The 19166-nt window shown below is 40.7% G+C and overlaps 1 protein-coding gene across 9 annotated transcripts in view; it reads left to right on the forward strand.

Annotated features, from left to right (window-relative positions):
• SYNE2 (spectrin repeat containing nuclear envelope protein 2) overlaps nucleotides 1-19166 on the forward strand; it is a 326900-nt gene that overhangs the window by 206041 nt on the left and 101693 nt on the right. For 6 of the 9 annotated variants that reach the window (XM_045901009.3, XM_045901011.3, XM_064571157.1 and 3 more), the window contains 7 exons: nucleotides 1873-2058; nucleotides 6455-6577; nucleotides 7733-7915; nucleotides 10323-10454; nucleotides 14112-14306; nucleotides 14903-14977; nucleotides 16219-16329. In XM_045901009.3, coding sequence (XP_045756965.2) covers nucleotides 1873-2058; nucleotides 6455-6577; nucleotides 7733-7915; nucleotides 10323-10454; nucleotides 14112-14306; nucleotides 14903-14977; nucleotides 16219-16329 — 1005 coding nt within the window. The remainder of the gene's footprint in view (nucleotides 1-1872; nucleotides 2059-6454; nucleotides 6578-7732; nucleotides 7916-10322; nucleotides 10455-14111; nucleotides 14307-14902; nucleotides 14978-16218; nucleotides 16330-19166) is intronic. The other 3 variants (XM_045901013.3, XM_064571158.1, XM_045901015.3) reach the window with 2 other exon arrangements.

Below are 19166 nucleotides of genomic sequence, written 5' to 3' on the forward strand. Positions count from 1 at the left end.
TAAAAAAATCAACTACCTTGTTGAAAATCAATGTGGGTCTAATTCTAGGCTTTCTCTTCTGTTCTCCTGATCTGTGTGTCCTTTCACTGATGTGACACAGTCTGGATTACTATAGCTTTATAGTAAGTCTTGAAACCAGGTCCCATGAATTCTACAACTAGTCCTTTTTCAAATTTGTTTTGGCTAATCTGGGTCTTTTGCGGTTCCATATGCGGTTTCGGAATCAGTTTGTCAATAGACACAGGCCTATTGGAATTTTGAGTGGATTGCATTAAATGTGTTGATCAATTTGGCAAGAATTGACATCTTAACCATATTGACTATTCCAGTCCAGGAACATGATGTATCTTTTTATTTTGGTCTTTTTTAATTTCTCTCGGCAGTGTTTCATAATCTTCAGTGTACAGGTCTTACACATAAATTGTTGAATTTATCCCTAAGTATTTTGTTTATAATGCTATTATAAATAGTATTATTGGTAAAAAAGCATTGGTTTTAAGGTTTGTTTTCCATCAAGTTTTCTTCTTCTAGTATCTTGAATAAGGACAATATAAATTCTGAATAACCTTATTAGTTTTAGAGACTTATGACTAGAATTCTAATTGAATTAAGCAGATGTTCTTTCTCATACCGTATTATGTTTTATGGAATTACCTGAAGACTACATGAGCAGGTTGAACATTTCCAGTTGGTGGCTGAGATATTTTGAAATGTTAAGTTTGAAAGTTAATACATTCTAATTGTTAAAAGAAAAAGAAAGAAATTATAAGGACGAATGTCTAAGAAATTATAAAAATGGAGGTTTTTCACTTTCATTTGGTTTTATCAGGTAGAGTCCCTTTGGTGCCAAGTTATTCGGGTCAGCTCGAGCCGTAGGGATGTCTCAGGGCGATCAGTAGCATCCTGTGGGATGTCCTGCCAGGACAGTGGCACCAGGACTGACAAGCCACAGGATTGCCACTTCATTTCCCATCCCCACTTCATTTACCTATTTCTCTCAAATTCATGTTCCCAAAAGTACAAGTCCAGTCAATGAGAGAGAGCCTGAATGGCTTTCTTGGCCCTAATTTCAAATTACAGAGGGATGGACTACAGGTCAGGTGTTCCTGGTTCTGTCACCGTTGGCTGGAGGAGCAGGGTTACATGGTATAAAATAGCTGCTGGAGTTGCTCTAAAGCCACCCAGTGTTGTTGGGGCACCTGGGTGGCTCAGTCAGTTAAGCATCTGCCTCCGGCTCTGGTCATGATCCCAGGGTCCTGGGATTGAGCCCCGCTTTGGGCTCCCTGCTTAGTGGGGAGTCTGCATCTTCCTCTCCCTCTGCTGCTCCCCCGCTTGTACTTTCTCTCGCTCTCCTGCTCTCTGTCAAATAAATAAATACAATCTTTATTAAAATAAAAAAAATGATATGAGTAGAACTTTGAAATACTGAGACAACTTTAAAATTTCTCTGATTTACATTTTTTTTTAAAGTATGAAGAATGTGTTATTTTTTTTTTAAGATTTTATTTATATATTTGAGAGAGAGAATGAGCAGGGCAGAGGGAGAGGGAGAACCAGGCTCCCTGCTGAGTAGGGAGCCTGATGCAGGACTCCATCCCAGGACCCTGGGACTGACCTGAGCCGAAGGCAGATGCTTAACTGACTGAGCCACCCAGGCGCCCTTGATTTACACTTTTTTTACTAAGGTATAATTGACATACATTATATGAGTTTCAGGTATACAATGTAACGATTTGATATTTGCACGTATTGTGAAATCATCACAGTACATCACGATACATAATTACAAAATTTTCTCTGATTTAAATTTTAATCAACTTGTTTCAGTATCTTGATGTTCTCTCTTTTTTTCCCTTGTTTTCCACTGTGTAGATGGCTTTGGAAGATTCAGAACAGAAACACAGTCTTTTGCATTCAATTTTCTCGGATCTAGAAGACTTGTCAATAATTTTTGAAACCGATGATTTAGCACAGTCCGTACAAGAGTTAAGTTGTCAAGTAGCAACTTTACAACAAAAAATCGTGGAAAGCCTTCCACAGATTCAGCGGGTGGCTGATGTGAGTTGGCACTCTAAAGATGTGATTTCTTATTTTTAATTTATATTTCATTTAGTAAATTAGAGTTATACTGCTAATCAACTCCTAATTATATGAAGACATTGGTCTGGTATGTTTTTCATTTATGTTATTTCTTTTTTTTTTTTTAAGATTTTATTTATTTTAGAGAGGGTGAGCGAGTAGGGGGAGGGGCAGAGAGAGAGAGAGTGGCAGAGAATCTCAAGCACACTCTGTGCTGAGCAAGGAGCCTGGCACAGGGCTCGATCTCACAACTCTGACATCATGACCTGAGCCGAAACCAAGAATTAGATGCTTAACCGACTGAGTCACACAGGTGCCCCTATGTTCTTATTTCTTGAATTATATTTTACTTTCATTTGCAACCCATGGTACATATCCCCATTCTCAGTCCAGAAATGGTCTATTTTTTTTTTTTTTAAGATTTTATTTATTTATTTATTTATTTATTTAAGATTTCATTTATTTGACAGAGAGACAGCGAGAGAGGGAACACAAGCAGGGGGAGTGGGAGAGGAAGAAGCAGGCCTCCCGCAGAGCAGGGAGCCCGATGTGGGGCCTGATCCCAGGACCCCGAGATCATGACCTGAGCCGAAGGCAGATGCTTAACAACTGAGGCACCCAGGCGCCCCTAAGATTTTATTTATTTATTTAAGAGAGAGAAAGAGCACACGAGAGGGGGGAGGGTCAGAGGGAGAAGCAGACTCCCTGCCGAGCAGGGAGCCCGATGTGGGACTCGATCCAGGAACTCCAGGATCATGACCTGAGCCGAAGGCAGTTGCTTAACCAACTGAGCCACCCAGGCGCCCCAGAAATACCTATTTAAAGGAAAGAATCCTGATCAAAGAAACTCACTGTTTTCTCTTTGTCAGAGAGGTGATATTATTGATACAAAAGCACAGATTAGCAAAGAGGGAGTTAAACAGATAACCTCCCAAGTCTATTCACCAATAGCGAATATTTACTGTGGGGCTGCTGTATGGCAGCCACAGGATTTTTAAATAATTTTATTTATTTTAGTTTGAAACGTGTGAGGCATTTATTTAAGGATGAAGTCACATAGCAAAGGCAGGTACAATTAGTCTTAATTATTTACTTTTTGTTTCTCAGTTACATTCCCTACGTCACACTTAGTGTGTCTTATATCTTTTTCAATATAAGCGCAAAAAAATAATTCCAATATAATTTAACTTTTCTTCATAACTTGGAGATATCACTACAAAGTTGCTATACTCATTGTTTCATTTGCTTATAAAGTTACGTTTATCTGATATTAAATGGCTCCAAACTGCTTGAGTTTGAAACCCTCAGTCTATTTCTATGTAGTTTTTCCTATCCCCTTCATTATTAGCTGTACCTTTGGGTCACTACAGTGTCTCTCTGCATTGAGCTCTTTTTTTCTTTTTTTTTAAGATTTTATTTATTCATTTGAGAGAGAGAGAGAGAGCATAAGCCAGGGATAGAGGCAGAGGGAGAAGCAGACTCCCCACTGAGCAGGGAGCCTGATGTGGGACTCGATCCTGGACCCTGGGACCATGACCTGAGCCAAAGGCAACTGCTTAACTGACTGAGCCACCCAGGTGCCCCTCTGCACTGAGCTCTTTTTTTTTTTTTTAAGATTTTATTTATGGGGCGCCTGGGTGGCTCAGTTGGTTAAGCGACTGCCTTCGGCTCAGGTCATGATCCTGGAGTCCCGGGATCAAGTCCCGCATCGGGCTCTCTGCTCGGCAGGGAGTCTGCTTCTCCCTCTGACCCTCCCCCCTCTCATGTACTTGCTCTCTCTCATTCTCTCTGTCTCAAATAAATAAAATCTTTAAAGATTTTTTTTTTTAATTTATTTATTTGAGAGAGAGAATGAGATAGAGAGAGCATGAGAGGGGGAGGGTCAGAGGGAGAAGCAGACTCCCTGCCGAGCAGAGAGCCCGATGCGGGACTTGATCCCGGGACTCCAGGATCATGACCTGAGCTGAAGGCAGTCGCTTAACCAACTGAGCCACCCAGGCGCCCCTGCACTGAGCTCTTAAGTAAAGGTCTGAAGGCCTTCTTACAGTGCAGGTGGACTTCAGTATGAAGGGTTTGTAGCCTGTATTCATCCATTTATGGTTTTACAGCACATATTCTTCCACACGTGGGATCTGTAGCCCGTGTGTAGGTTTATAGCACACAATGCAGCATTTTCACTGTAAGGTTCTTGGCTAAGTCCTAGAGGTTGACATTGATCGGAGAATAACCATTGGACAGGTGATCTATTGTTTATAAATTAATCTGAGGATGTTATAAAGTAATTTAGTGACTCTGCATGACAATAGTTCATTGGGGTATTGGCAAGAAAATCCTGTCAATTTTTCCAGCTTCTTTTGTGTTTGTTTTCCAAGGGTGACTTTATCATTTTACATAAAGTGATAGAATTTTTTAAAATGTTAGACCCACTTGTATTTCAGTGTTTAAACACATTCCAAAGATAAATCTAAAGAGTTCGTAGATATTGAGAATTTACTTAAAAATTGATTCAGGGGTGCCTGGTTGGCTCAGTTGGGACAGTATCCAACTCTTGATCTTGAGGTCATGAGTTTGAGCCCCATGTTAGATATAGAAATTACTAAAAATACAAATAAACTTTAAAAAATTGATTCAGATGCATAATACTTTTGATCTCATAGTGTGAATAATTGAAAATTGGCCTTATGAAAAGTTTTAACTCAACAAGGTATAAGCAATGCTTTATAGTGTGGTATGCTATTAATAGAATGACCTTTTTATTGAAAGCAATCAGGGTGCCTGGCTGGCTCAGTCAGTTGGGCATCTGCCTTCGGCTCAGGTCATGGTCCTAGAGTCCCAGGATCAAGTCCCATGTCAGGCTCCCTGCTCAGTGGGGAGTCTGCTTCTCCCTCTGCCCTTCACCCTGCTTGTGCTCTCTCTTGCTCACTCTCTCTCTCTCAAATAAATAAATAAAATAAAATAAAGCAGTCAACATCTATGTACACTCTGTTAGTTTTTTTTTATTCCAGTATAGTTAACATATAGTGTTATGTTAGTTTCAGGTGATTCAACAATTCTGTACGTTACTCGGTGCTCATCACAATAAGTGTACTCTTAAACCCCTTCACCTATTTCACCCAGCCCCCACCCACCTTCCTTCTGGTAACCATCAGTTTGTTCTCTATAGTTAAGAGTCTGGTTTTTGGTTTGTTTCTTTTTTTCTCTATTCATTTGTTTTGTTTCCTAAATTCCACATATGAGTGAAATCATATGGTATTTGTCTTTCTCTAACTGACTTATTTCACTTAGCATTATACTCTCTAGCTCCACCCATCTTGTTGTAAATGACAAGATTTCATTCTTTTTTATGGCTAAGTAATATCCCATTATATATATATACCCCACATCTTCTTTGTCCACTCATCTATCGATGGACACTTAGGTTGCTTCCATAATTTGTCTATTGTAAATAATGCTGCAATAAACATAGGGGTGCTGTATCTCTTCAAATTAGTGTTTTTGTATTCTTTACCACTAGTGGAATTACTGGATCACATGGTAATTCCATTTTTAACTTTTTGAGGATCCTCCAGACTGTTTTCCACAGTGGCTGCACCAGTTTGCATTCCCACCAACAGCACACATTTCCTTTCTCTCCACATGCTTGCCAACACTTGTTTCTTGTGTTTTTCACTTTAGCCATTTTGACAGATGTGAGGTGATACCTCATTGTGGTTTTGATTTGCATTTCCCTGATGATGAGTGATGTTGAGCATCTTTTCATGTGTCTGTTGGCCATCTGTATGTCTTCTTTGGTGAAATGTCTGTTCACGTCTTCTTCCCATTTTTAATTGGATTATTTGGATTTTTTGGTGTTGAACTGTATAAGTTCTTTATATATTTTGGGTACTAATCCTTTATTGGATATGTCATTTGCACATATTTTCTCCCATTCCATAGGATGCCTTTTAGTTTTGTTGATTGTTTCTTTTGCTGTGCAGAAGCTTTTTATCTTGATGTAGACCCAGTGGTTTATTTTTGCTTTTGTTTCCCTTGCCTCAGGAGACATATCTAGAGAGATGTTATGGCCAATGTCAAAGAAGTCACTACCTTGTTCTCCTCTAGGATTTTTATGGTTTCATATTTCACATTTAGGTCTTTAATCCATTTTGAGTTTATTTTTGTGTATATTATAAGGATGTGGTCCAGTTTCATTCTTTTGCATGTAGCTGTGCAGTTTTCCCAACACCATTTGTTGAAGATAGACTTGGTTAATTTTTAAGAAGTGTAAGTGGCATTTTTTATTAAATAGAATAGAATACATAGCAATAAGTTGTGTTTTATGGATTATTAACAGACAGTATATACTGCATGAGAGTTTTTGTTTCTGAAATTCTAGGATGTGGTTGCTATTGAAACTGAAGTAAAATCAATAGAGAAAAAAGTTTCAAAAATCAGAGCTATCCTCTTATCAAAAGAAATATTTGATTTTTCACCGGAAGAACATCTTAAGCATGGGGAGGTAAGGAAGCATGGATCATTATTAAAAACATTTTCTTATAATACTTATTATGTTTACTTTTAAATATGTAATAATATGATGCGATAAAAAGTACTTAGTCTTGCTAGAATAATAGCAAAATAAAGTTGGGAAATAGATAGGAATGACAATAAATATCATGTTTTAGATCATACAGTACTATGTGTAAAAAGATAATTTTCCTATAGGTTTTTTTTTGTTTTGTTTTGCTTTTTCTTCTGAAAACTTCAGAGTTTGGGAGTTTTGCCTTCATGTCAATTCCCAGTGCTTAATAGTTCAAGAGCTTGAGCCTCTAGGTCAAGAGAACTGCGTTCTAGACCCAACTGCACTGCTTACGGGCTATGTGACTGAGCAATTTAGTTAACATTTCTTGGATTCTCTTTTATCTGCACATTGGTATTGTAGTGATTGTACTGGACAATTACGGTGTATACAGAGCCCCTAGCACGGGATCTGGGACATATTAAACAGCATACAGACTTGATTCCCTGTCAGCCGAGCGGTTAGGAGCCCGTGCTTTGGAATCAGGCAGGCCTGGACTCTACTCCCAGTTCTGCCTTTTACAGTCTGACCTCCTCTAGGTCTTCTAACTTCTGTGCACCCAATTTCCATACTGTGACATGGAAGTTCTGATACCTACCTCCCAGGATTATATAAATCCAGAGCTTGATGGAGCAGGTGTCATTCAAGCAAAATATAATTATATTTTTGGGACTTCGGAAATTTGGCAGGACCGTTCAAGAAGCATTTTTTGAGAGCTTCCTGTGGGAAGCCCCATGCTAGGCGCAGAGGCTCGGAACGTCAGAGGTAGTATTTGCCCTTGGACAGCTCACTGCCTGGTGACACAAAGCAAAGCACTAGTTCTGCAAAGAGCGGAGGGGAGCGAAGAGAGGGAAGGCAGGGGTGGTCCAAACGCAGAACCTAGCGCTGATGGGTTACTCTTGCCTCAGGCCTTCTTTCCTGAGACCTTTAGCCTCACAAGTGATCTGAGAGTTCTTTTCAGTCTAAGCCAAGGAAATGCTTTAAAAATCAAAACTATAGATTAAAGACTAAATCATACAGTATTTTAACTTTGAACAGACTCAGCAGTGGCCATTTCTTTTCATTTATGTACCATGCTTATCTGATACAATTAAGGTCATACTTGAAAACATCCGTCCCATGAAGAAAGCCATTGCTGAACTCGTGTCTTACCAAGTGGAACTGCGGTGGCCCCAGACAGGAATGAAACCTCTACCTGTGTTTCAACGGACAAATCAGCTTTTACAAGACATAAAGCTGTTGGAAAATGTGACTCAGGAACAAAATGAATTATTAAAGGTGAGCAGTTTATGATGATGACAGCCAACTTACAGGCTGAAAATGTTTGGCAAAAGCTGGTTTTGTTTTCGGTTTTAATGGTTGGGTCAGTGAGAGTCCTATGACTGTTAGATGCTGCCCTTGTTGATTCCTCTTGGTCTCTTCCAGTATTATTATCCAAGAGGTGACATTTGGTAAAAGAGAGTATCTTATTGCTCAAATTCTCAGTTCTTACTCTTGTTCGGTCGAAAGCACTAAAGCATAGTTATGATCTGTTTGATTCTATCCTATGATTATTGATGAACTCCGCGAGTAAATGCTATGGGGAGAGATTCGAACCTGAGCGGTACAATCTCCTGAGACCCTTACAGTAACCAGCACCATAATAATCTCTCTATACATTTCAGTCACTTTCCTATTAATCATCTCATTTTACTCTCCAACATGTGGTACAGATAGAGTTGGCACCTTGCAAACTTATTTTTACATAAAAGGAGACAAGAGTCAGAAGATTAGATGACTTGCTGAAAGACCACTGAGCTAACTTGTGTCCAGATTAATTTATGTGCAAATAAGACAAGAATTTGAGTTTCTAGACTCCTGGTATCATTCATTCTCCATATCAGGGTCTCTTTCTTCTAACTGATAGCATCTTTCATCCTCTCCACAGAGGGTTTTTTTTTTTTTAATTCTTATGTTTTGATTGATCTCCAGGCCCAGGTCAGGAATCATTATTAGATAGAAATTACATTTTTCTTTGGTTTGCATTCCTAGATTAACAGCCACTTTCACAAGAACAGAAAGTTGCTGAAAGAGCCTTAAATTCCACAGACTATTCAACTCCATTGGTAGGTCCCACTCCATCCTCCCACCACCCACTGGTTTTTCCTTATTAGATTAAGTTGGGGTGGGAGAAAGGTTATTTTTTTTCCCCTCCTTCCCAACCACCACCTGATTGTAGGGGAGAAAGCTGCTCATTGTCCCTCTTAAATTTCATTCCCATTTAGCTGGCTACTTTGTGTTCTCCTAAGATTTGAAGATATTGTAACCTCTGGTTTGAGTCTTAGCTCATAGAATCTCTCTATCCTGGCTACTGATCAGCAGATGTCATTTCCTAACAACCACAGGGAGAAAAATGATCAGGTACTCTGTGTACTACTTTTTATTATGATAAAGAGAAGAAAACAGAGATACAAATTTGATCTATTCTTTTTAATCTTTTTGTGTGTGTGTATGTGCTTTATTGGTTTCCTGGTCAGGAAAAGAAAATAACAGTTGTAACTATGCTTTAAAGTGGCTTCTTCACAGGATGAGAAGGGGGAAATAGAAGAAGAAATTATCTTTTGTGCCGTTAGGTCTCAAACTGTGCTGCTTAAATCTTCCATGTTATTATGTAAGTGGAAATCAGATGTCATCTCATATATTTCAAAATTAAGTAAGCCAGTGGTAATGAAAATCATTAGAATATGGTACATTTCTTTTCATTTCTATTTTGGATATTGTAAGTGCCCTCATTGTGGAAAACAAGACAAATTACTTTGGGGAGGGCAGTGGGTAATAGAATGTAGCTCATTATCGAGGGTTGGGGAACCGGTGTGTGCAGTGAACCTAGTTACTTATTTCCAGCCCACAGCTAAAATTATGATTAAATATTAAAGAAAATACAAGGAAGAATTCTATGTTGGCCAGAAACTTTGAAGTTTTAAAAGGCATTTTGCTTCATTGTGTAGCATACTTTATCTTTTTTTATATATATATATACTTTCTTTATCTTTCTATCATACTTTGATCATACAGCTTAGTCCACAAATAGGTTTGAGCTTCACTACTTCCTTAACACTAGATTCAATGTGTTTTCTGGTTAATTTTGCCTTTTCCTCCTGCCAACTCAGACTGCTCTTGAACCCTCAGCCTCTTACTCATAAAATGTACATCACTGATCCCAAGGGCTACCGGATGAGGATGTGGCTGGAATGGGAAGACTTCTCATCTGTCAGATCACATGCCCTTTCTGCTCTGAATCAGTGATGTCACCTTTCTGTGTGGAAAGCATCACATCGAGCATGCATTAAAAGAGCATGTACAACATACCAGTAGTTTCATAAAACTTGGCAACTTCATGTTCACATGCCATCAAATGCTTCCCAGAATAAGCCCACTAGACTTACGAGCAAAGGCATGTCGTCTTATGCTTGTACTCCAAGCGCTGCCCGAGGTGTCCTGGCATCTAGTAGAGCAGGAAAGTCAGGTGCCAGCTCTATGAACATTTCTCTCTGTATTTAGGCTTCCATTTTCTACTGCAACCTATGTGGGTGTGTATTTGTTGTAATTGATTGAAACTTGTGGTGGGGACAGATGTTGGAAGTAATCCATGAATCTAGTCCTTAGATTATGACAGATTCTTCTTTGGGGGGGGGCTCTTTTATAGATCGTCATAAAACAGACCGATGAATGCAATGAAGACATAGAAAATCTGAAGCAGATCTTAAATGATTACTCAGCTGAGTTCTCCCATGAACGTCTGTCACCAGACCAAGCTGCCAACCTGGCACAAGTACAGGTATGTCTCTTTAATTGATTTGCCCTGTAGTTCATTCAGCAGTCGCTTACTAAGCCATTGGTGTCTAGAAGCCTCTGGGATGGTACAGTGTGTTTCCTCCCCTCTTCCAACTGAAGGTATATGATGTGTATGTTCACTTCCCATTCCGATTTCATAAAAGAGGTGCATTTGGGTCTGAATTTGCTCTGCCACCGAAGAAGCTGATGTCACACAGGATATTTGGACAACCTGATTTTCCACCTCGCTTTCTGAGATAGGGGCCAGGCAGGGTGGGCGGGCTGGGTTTTACAGCTAAATACCCTGAACCCTCTTGTAATGAAGAGTTTCATACACTAAGTAGTATTTCCATGTGCCATACTTAGCAATATCCTGTGGACCCAGTTACAGTGGTGTGCATATTAACCCTCTACTGCTAGGATTTTTTGTTTTTTTTTTTTTTTTTAATTTAGTCTTTGTTTTTGAATTAGTATTTCTTCTTTTTTTTTTTTTTTAAAGATTTTATTTATTTATTTGACAGAGAGAGACACAGCGAGAGAGGGAACACAAGCAGGGGGAGTGGGAGAGGGAGAAGCAGGCTCCCCGCCGAGCAGGGAGCCTGATGCGGGGCTCGATCCCAGGACCCTGGGATCATGACCTGAGCTGAAGGCAGACGCTTAACGACTGAGCCACCCAGGCGCCCCTCGAATTAGTATTTCTATAACAAAAAAACTTGATTGTGTGCCAAGCATTGTAAAGAGCTGCATTTATCCCACTATGAAGCTGATTTGGGCAGGTGAATGCTATGGTATTCAAAACCGGGTTATGACACTTGCTAGCTGTGAGGTCTAAAGCAAATTACTTACAGAGAGGGGTCTAAGGGGACACACCTATTAGGTGGTGGACTCAGTAAGGCAGACTCAACATTAAAGACTCAGTATTGCAAATCTGTTAAATTTCCCATCACATTAAAAAATATGAGGACCCCAAAGAGCTTTGGTTTATATGAATCATATCTATTGATATAGAAAGAAACGAAAACTCAAACATGTAAAAATAATTTAGTTTATTTTAAAATAACAATGATAAACCCGTTACATATTGATAGAAATAACATATTTTTATGGAAGAAGTTACAATTTCCAAAAGCAAATGTAGTGAGAGGAGTGACCTTGTTTTACATTCTTGCAAATCTCTTAAATGTCTGGCTTGGTAGAAGACAACTAGATTCTCACCTGCTTCTGCATTCCATCTGTTGAGGTATGTAGTTGTGTTTGAAGTATATAAAAACAACCCAACCTCTCAACAAGATGTACTTGGAAAAGAAAGGAATATTTTAATAACCTTTTTGAAAAATTGTCGACATTCTTTGAAACTAAACTCCAACAAGTAGAAGTTACTCACAGGTTTGTTGTTAAATGGAATCCAAATCCATGTCAATGAACTTTCATGCTCTTGCATTAAGACCCGTTGGCCTACTTGTACTTTGAATGGATCTTCTAACTGTGCATGGTTTTATGATGTCATCCTTGATCGTTTGGAAAATTTTGTTTTGCCAGTCACACAGATCCTCCAAATATGTCAACATTTCAGTAGTTGATATTAAAAAATTCACACTTGCCGGGTGGGAGGATGGGTTAGCCTGGTGGTGGGTATTGAGGAGGGCACATTCTGCATGGAGCACTGGGTGTTATGCACGAACAATGAATCATGGAACACTTCATCTAAAACTAATGATGTAATGTATGGGGATTAACATAAGAATTAAAAAAATCTTAAAAAATTCACACTTGCTAATATTAACATTTATCTTTTCAGAAAAATCTGTTAGTATTTCTATATTTGTCTAGCTTAGCAGCTGTATTTTTCTAAGTGAAAATAGCATTTTATGAAAAAAATGGGTAGTTCAGCTCAAAACTTAAATAACCACACAGAGCTTTTCCTCCATCATCATACTTTGGGACACGGCAGAAGCGCTTTATGTGTACTTTCCACCTTGTCACACAGAATATTAAAAGTGCATGTTCTTTATCAAGAATATTCTTTTAAAAAAAAAAGCATATTCTTAAGCCAAACTGGCTTTTTTTTTTTTTTTACAGTTGAGCACATGATAGTGAAGAATCTGGTAACTAATATAGTTGATGTCCCTGCCTTGATTCATATGAAGTGCAAGTAGTTTTACCCACCATTGCTTTGCATCATCCTATAGTGAAAAATGGCAGCAGAGTAAAAAGGGCAGATAACATTTTAGTATTATTATGAAAACGATCTTGACCTCACCGAATGGGAACCCCCAGGGGTTCTGTAGATGCCACTTTGAGAACTACTGTGCCTCTATAAGGTTGGTGTGCAAACTGCTGTTTTTCTTAGGGTTATTCTAATGGCTGGCCTATTAGGTCTGTCGGGAGGCATTTTAACTCTGAAGTTTAGTGTTTATTGAAAATGGACACCCAGCATTGCCAACTCCTATTTACTTTAGTTCTCACTTCCCAAAGCAATTACAGGAAGTTTCACTTCAGACAGAATAGGGTTATTGGTGTCAGAATGTGTGCAGGGCTCTGGAGGTGGGTATCAGGGAGTCTGGGTCTGTGCTCCGTCACTGGCTACCTGCAGCCCTGGAAAATTCCTCCCTGGACCTTAGAACTCTCACTTACATGCGGAGACATGGTAGGCTTTTCTGTAAGAAAGGGAATGATTCTGTGAATGTCTGTAGGATGCACGGATTGATGGATGGAAGAAAGAAGGAAGGAACGAACAAACAAATGAACAGGGGTTTGAGGAATATATTAGAAATAAAAATGCCAGTACGGGAAGGTTTGCTGATAAGGAGCGGGTTGTCTTCTGATGCAGCACTCACTGCAGGGCTCAGACAGAGGTGGAATGATGCCTTTCACGGGGGTTAAGAGAGGAGGATGTTCTATTAGACACCTGCTAAGTCCTCCAAATCTAGGATTCTTTAATTCTATATTTGTCTTAGACGGACAGTGGGCAAGGGCCCTTCTGCCACATAGAAGACATTTTATTCCCACCCACCAATCATACACATTTTTAAAGTAATGTTATAAAACTTGGAATCATGTGTCCATCATTCCCCTGGTAAGTTACACTTCACGCTCCCTCTATTTGCTTGTTTATTCCCATTTTGTAGGAAATTTTGTGAGAAAAAGTAAATGAATTCAGTAATAGTAAAGACGGCTTCAGAAGCCATCATGGAAGTGTGAGATTTCTCACCTTGTTTTTTCTGAGTGGTTCCTGAATGTTAGTCTGCTTACAAATGTCCTGGGAAACTTCCCGGGCCCTGACCCTGTGTATTCTGGCCATCAGTCCTGACGGGCTGGGAGCCACCTCCTGGTGGTGGCTCCCAGCCCTGGCTGCACACCACAGTCCCCCACAGAGCTTGTGACAAATCTCTGAGCCTTAGCTTGACCCCCAGAGAATTGATGGATCAAGTGTCCGGTGAAGCTAAGTCATCCCGTAAGGGGAGCTTATAAACCCTCACCAGGTCATTTGGAACTGCAGCCAGGATCAGGAGGACCTCTACCGTCCCAGACATTCACTCCTGGATCTGCACATCAGATACCGTAGAACACTCATCACCCCTTATACCAAATGATGCAAGCTCCTGGGGGCAGGTAGAGGCCTCAGAGGGCTCACAGCAATGCAAACACTCTTTCTGCACAGGGAGACATCGAAGGTATGGAAAAGCAGATTCTGAGTTTGAACCAGAAGAAAGAGAACCTGCTGGTGGACCTGAAGGCTGCCATCCTAACCCTTCACCAGCATTTACAGCAAGACCAGCAAGCATTAGAACAAGAAATGCCACCAACCGGAGCGTCAGAAGAGGAGAGAGTAGCTGAGAGGGATTCTGAGTGGAAGGTGGGTAGGACTTCAGGCTGATGTTGGTCCCACTCCCCACAGGAGTACTGAATTGGTGTTATTTGTCACCTGAAAAGCCTGTGGCATCTAGGTTGATGGCCTATAGGAATTTTAAAAGTGGAGCCATCTGCCTGAGATTGTTCACTAGGGAATATAAATCCTTGGGGTGTGTCTGTCCTGAACTCAACCTGGAATTCTCATGCCCAAGTTCCTTGAGGGGTGTGTGGAATTCCACGGGCAGGAGGGTGGGAGCCACGCCTGCAGGATCTTTGTGGTAACCGGTCAGCCCAGTGCAAAGTCAGAAATGGACCCGGCCCCACTCTAAGCCCACTCAGTGTCCACACCTGTGGATCCCATTTTGAACTGTTGGAGGAGGGGCCACAGGGAGCAGTGCGGGTAAAAGGGATGTAAGATTTGACGGAGTCATGATATTTGGCAGGATGAGCTGCAAGTTATTGGACCCAGATGCTGCGTGGGTGGGTGGGCTGCTCGAATGAAATGAGTAAACAATTAGCTACATCAAGGCGCAGCCGGGCCAGGATCCCGGGGATGTTGGACAGCAAACTGGCCACAAGCGTTTGTGCTGTGCCTTTCAGATGAACAAAACCAGTGCCATGTCTTTCCTGCCGGCGCTCACGGAAGAGGCGGAGGAGAGCTCCCTGAAGAGTGAAGTAAGGAACATGATTTTCTCATTACATTGCGTGAGAACTGAAATCTCTAAAAGAAGTTCAGTTCAACGGGAAGCTCTTAAAATGAATAGAAACACAAGGATTTTAAAATTTAATGCCGATGTTTTATAAGGGTGATTGAAGCCGTTCTCCTACATTATTAACGTTAAGTGCATCTAAATTGACTTCAAGCCCAAGTGGGAGAGATGTAATTCAGACGCACTTGTTAGCCTAAGGGAGAAGGTGAAGTTCTTGGTTGGATCCTGACTTCTGAGTACCTTCTCTGAAGTTTGGAGAGTATGTTGTTTGGTTGGCATTCCTAGTGTGCTTTGTGGAACTTTATTTTTCCAGATTTGAATTTGTTTCCAGATTTGTTAGTCTGAAACAGCATTGCCAATATAGAGAGTTGTGTTAGCAACTAATACCACTCATCCTTACGACTTCATTAGAACAGACTGAAGGAGACATGGACAGTTGCCTTTCCTGGTATCAATTTCCATTTTGTACTTTAAAAACAAAAGTTATGATGGGTCCTGTGCCAAAAGGAAGAAAATTGCAGCAGTTTGTCGTCTTTATGTCTCATATGTAACCACTACACACTTTCTCTTCTCATTTTATGGATTGTTCAGTAGCTCTACCATCACACAGAACCACCTGCTTTTCTATAGACTGGGACAGCATGGAACTGAGTGGTAGGACAAGGGAGATCACAGGCTCACTCTGTGCTCAGACCACCAGACAACTTCGTAATCTGAGTATGCCCCTTCACGGCAGAAGGAGTAGCGAGAGCAGAGGAACTGGGGCCGAGAATAGAATGACCGGCCGTCTGCTTCTAATTTAAGGCCTATATTTGTCTCTGAGCTGATATGTTTATAATACCAACTGTTTGTCTTTGGCAACAGCAAAAACACATGTTCATCAGGCCGTTATTTAAAGATAGCATTTAAGTTTACCTTTACCAAAGCAGATTAAATTCCTAAAGCACCATTTTAAAGATCCTTTTTGAGCGATGTGAGCTGACTTCCAACTTTTCAGAATATCTTTTAGGCTTCAGGAAGAGCAACGACATTTAGACTCCTATGATTTGCTTAGCCGAAGAAAGAGGTGAAAAATAGAAGGGGTGAGGGATTAAGGGCTGCAGTTTTACACTGCCTGGTAAACCGAGTTTTACAAGAGAGATGAGTAGGATGCTTTTAGGATGGGAGGAAATTACTTCTTTGCTAATCAATTGATTACTGTGTTAGAATGGAGATAAGAAAGCAGAGCCATCTTCTGGGTCTTGGTCTTTACTCTGGAAGCATGATAGGGACATGGAGGAAGATAGAGCATCCTCATCTTCTGGAACCATCATCCAGGTAATACTGAACATAATACCTTCGGTGGTTGGGGGCTTGCAGGGACAGTAAAGGAAGTAAGTCCAAAGAATTTCTTGTTTGAAAGACTGCTTAGGGAAGGTACCTGCTGGGGTTGAATTTTTTTAAGCTTCTCACCATTACCTCTGCACAAATTCAAAAACAGCCAAGTACGGGCTTATTATTTGCAGTTCTATTGTGTACTCAGTGATAATAGGAGAGTATTTTCTGAGAACTCCATATGTGAGAATTCAGACTAACAAAACAGGTAACTCAAAGGAGCCCCTCTTTAAAAGTTCACCATAATGTTTCAAAGCATTTAACACACCTCTCTTTTGGGAGTAGTTGGGGGAGGAGTCTCCCCATAATCCTCTTTGAACAAGGTAGTGTATAATGTGTATTAATGTCTTTTTTGCTCTTTATGACCTTCCAAATCTTCTCCAACCTCTCAAACCAGAGGGCAAATGCCCTCACCTTAGAAAATCATTATAAGCTAATGTGAAAACAATGTTTTCCCCATGTTCCTGAAACATCCCAGCATCATTATGATCCATCTGCCTTGCGCTCCTGTCTCCAGGGCTGATCCCTCCCCCCAGCCCCTAGGCCAGTCCTTTTGTTAAACCTTGGCACTGGGCTCTGCCTCTTGACGGGTTCTTGCCCTTTCTGAGACATAGTCAGTCTCCCCATCTCCAGCAAGTCTTCTCCCTCGTGGTCCCGCCCTTCCAAACAAACTGAGCATCCCAAAGCCCAGACTGTCTTCAGAAACTGCCTTGCATCCCTGGGATGCCCCTCCCTTCCAGCCCGCCTGTAGACCACCTGCTCATCCGCCAGGGCCCTCTCATCTTCCACCTCCTCCAAGAAGCCTCCACTTTCTCTTCAGTCTGGTAGCATTTTGAACCTCAGTTAGGACTTACCACATTTTTATGCACACACGGACACAGTTCAGTGAGTGGCAAGAACTTTATCTTTTACGGATGTATGTCCTGTACTGGGCTCAGCAAGGGACTCTAATGCATTGACTTTCTCTATCCTGCTTCCCGGGGTCAATTACTCTGCTTCCTCTCGTTTGTGGCTAGAAGTCTTTACTTGGAGCTCCTCACCGTTGGCCCCTTTTGTAATCAGATTTTTGCCCCTGACTATGTTTAATCTGCCATTGACATCAAGAACATCAGTTTAGTGTCTTTTTATGAGTCCTAATCCTTATTGATCTTTCCAGCATTAGACACTATCAGCATCTCTTCCTTCCTGAAATGCAGGGATACTTTGGCTTTCTTAATTCTGCACTTTCTTGTCTCATACCTGCAGCCCCTCCTCTATCACCTGTCGCCCTACCCACATAATGGTGGACATTTGCCCAGTATTCTGTCCTCTTCCTTCTCTCATTTCCCTCGGCAGTTTTATCTCCTCCTGTAGGTTTGGTCGTCCCCCTGTGCCAGTGATCCCCACATCAAGCCTCTTGTCTTGACTTTTCCTTTAAGTCTGTTTTACATTTCTACCTTGCTGATAGATTTCTCTTTTTGAATGTGTTTTCTTCATCTCAAACTCATTTTACCACCTTCCTTCAAAATTGGTTCTTCTAATTTCTCAATGTCTGTTTATGGCACCACTATGTTCTCAGAGTCTAAGACAGACTTCAGAGTCATCTTAGGTACCTCACTTCTCTTGGCTTCCATGTCCAATCAGTGGCCAAGTGATGTCCATTCATCCTTCTTCTCCTCCCATGATTTTGCCGTCATCCTGTTCCAGGCAGTTGTGACTTCTGCCCTGGGCTTTTGGAGTATGCTGCTAATTGAGTTCAGAGCCTCCAGTTATTTTTCCGAGTACGTCTTATACAATAGTAACTGATGACTTTTCCTAAACCCATTACCGCTAAGCTGAAATCTTTAATGGATTCTGATTATCTGCTGAGTAAAATACAGTCTTCTTAGCCTTTCCAGACTCTTCATGATCCTGACCTCCCTTTCCAGTTTTGTCTAAGCTTTACTTTTAGTTCTTGATTCATAGCAGTTCTTGGTTTCAGTATAAGAAGCTGAAAAGTAATATTTTGGTAGTTACTGCTAAATGCTTTATATATGTCATCTTGTTTAGTAATCACATGCATGAGTGGGAAAGGTTACATTCCTACCTCAGAGGCACAGAGAATCCCAGTGAACTTGTCCAAGATTATGCAGCTTGTAAGTAGAACAATCAAGATTGGTCAATTATACTTTTCCCACCACATGATGTTAATTATTTGTGTATATATCATTTTCCCATTGTTTAACCTTGGTTAACCTAATAAGTGGGAGTGCTGAATCAAAGTATACATCCATTTAAAGTGTGACACAATTATCAAAGTAGAAAGTTTGCCCTCTAGAAAGACTGTATCAATTTTATTCCTTCCAGGAATGCATGGAAATGCTGCTTTCTTGACCCCAAACTGACGTGAGATATTTTCAGTTTTAGCCAGACTTATCCAGTGGTTCAAATTACATTTATGTTCTAAGAATGAATATCTCTGTGTTTATTGGCTTTTGTATTCTTGTTTTTGTTTTTTATTTATTTTTAATTTTTTAAGATTTTATTTATTTGAGAGAAAGAATGAGTGAGTGAGAGAGAGAGAGCACATGAGCAGGGGGAAAGGGAGAAGCAGGCTCCCCACTGAGCAGGGAACCCGATGCGGGGCTCAATCCCAGGACCTTGGGATCATGACCTGAGCCAAAGGCAGACGCTTAACCAACTGAGCCACCCAGGTGCCCCTGTACTCTTATTTTTAAAGATGTATTTATTTATTCGAGAGAGAAAGAGAGCGCGTGTGCACACGTGCACAGGAAGGAGGGGCAGAGGGAGAGAGAGTCTGA

The sequence above is a fragment of the Mirounga angustirostris genome, unplaced genomic scaffold (genome assembly GCF_029215605.1).
Source record: "Mirounga angustirostris isolate CCGP_5_RB_7025 unplaced genomic scaffold, mMirAng1.0.hap1 SCAF_9, whole genome shotgun sequence".
Lineage (NCBI taxonomy): Eukaryota > Metazoa > Chordata > Mammalia > Carnivora > Phocidae > Mirounga > Mirounga angustirostris.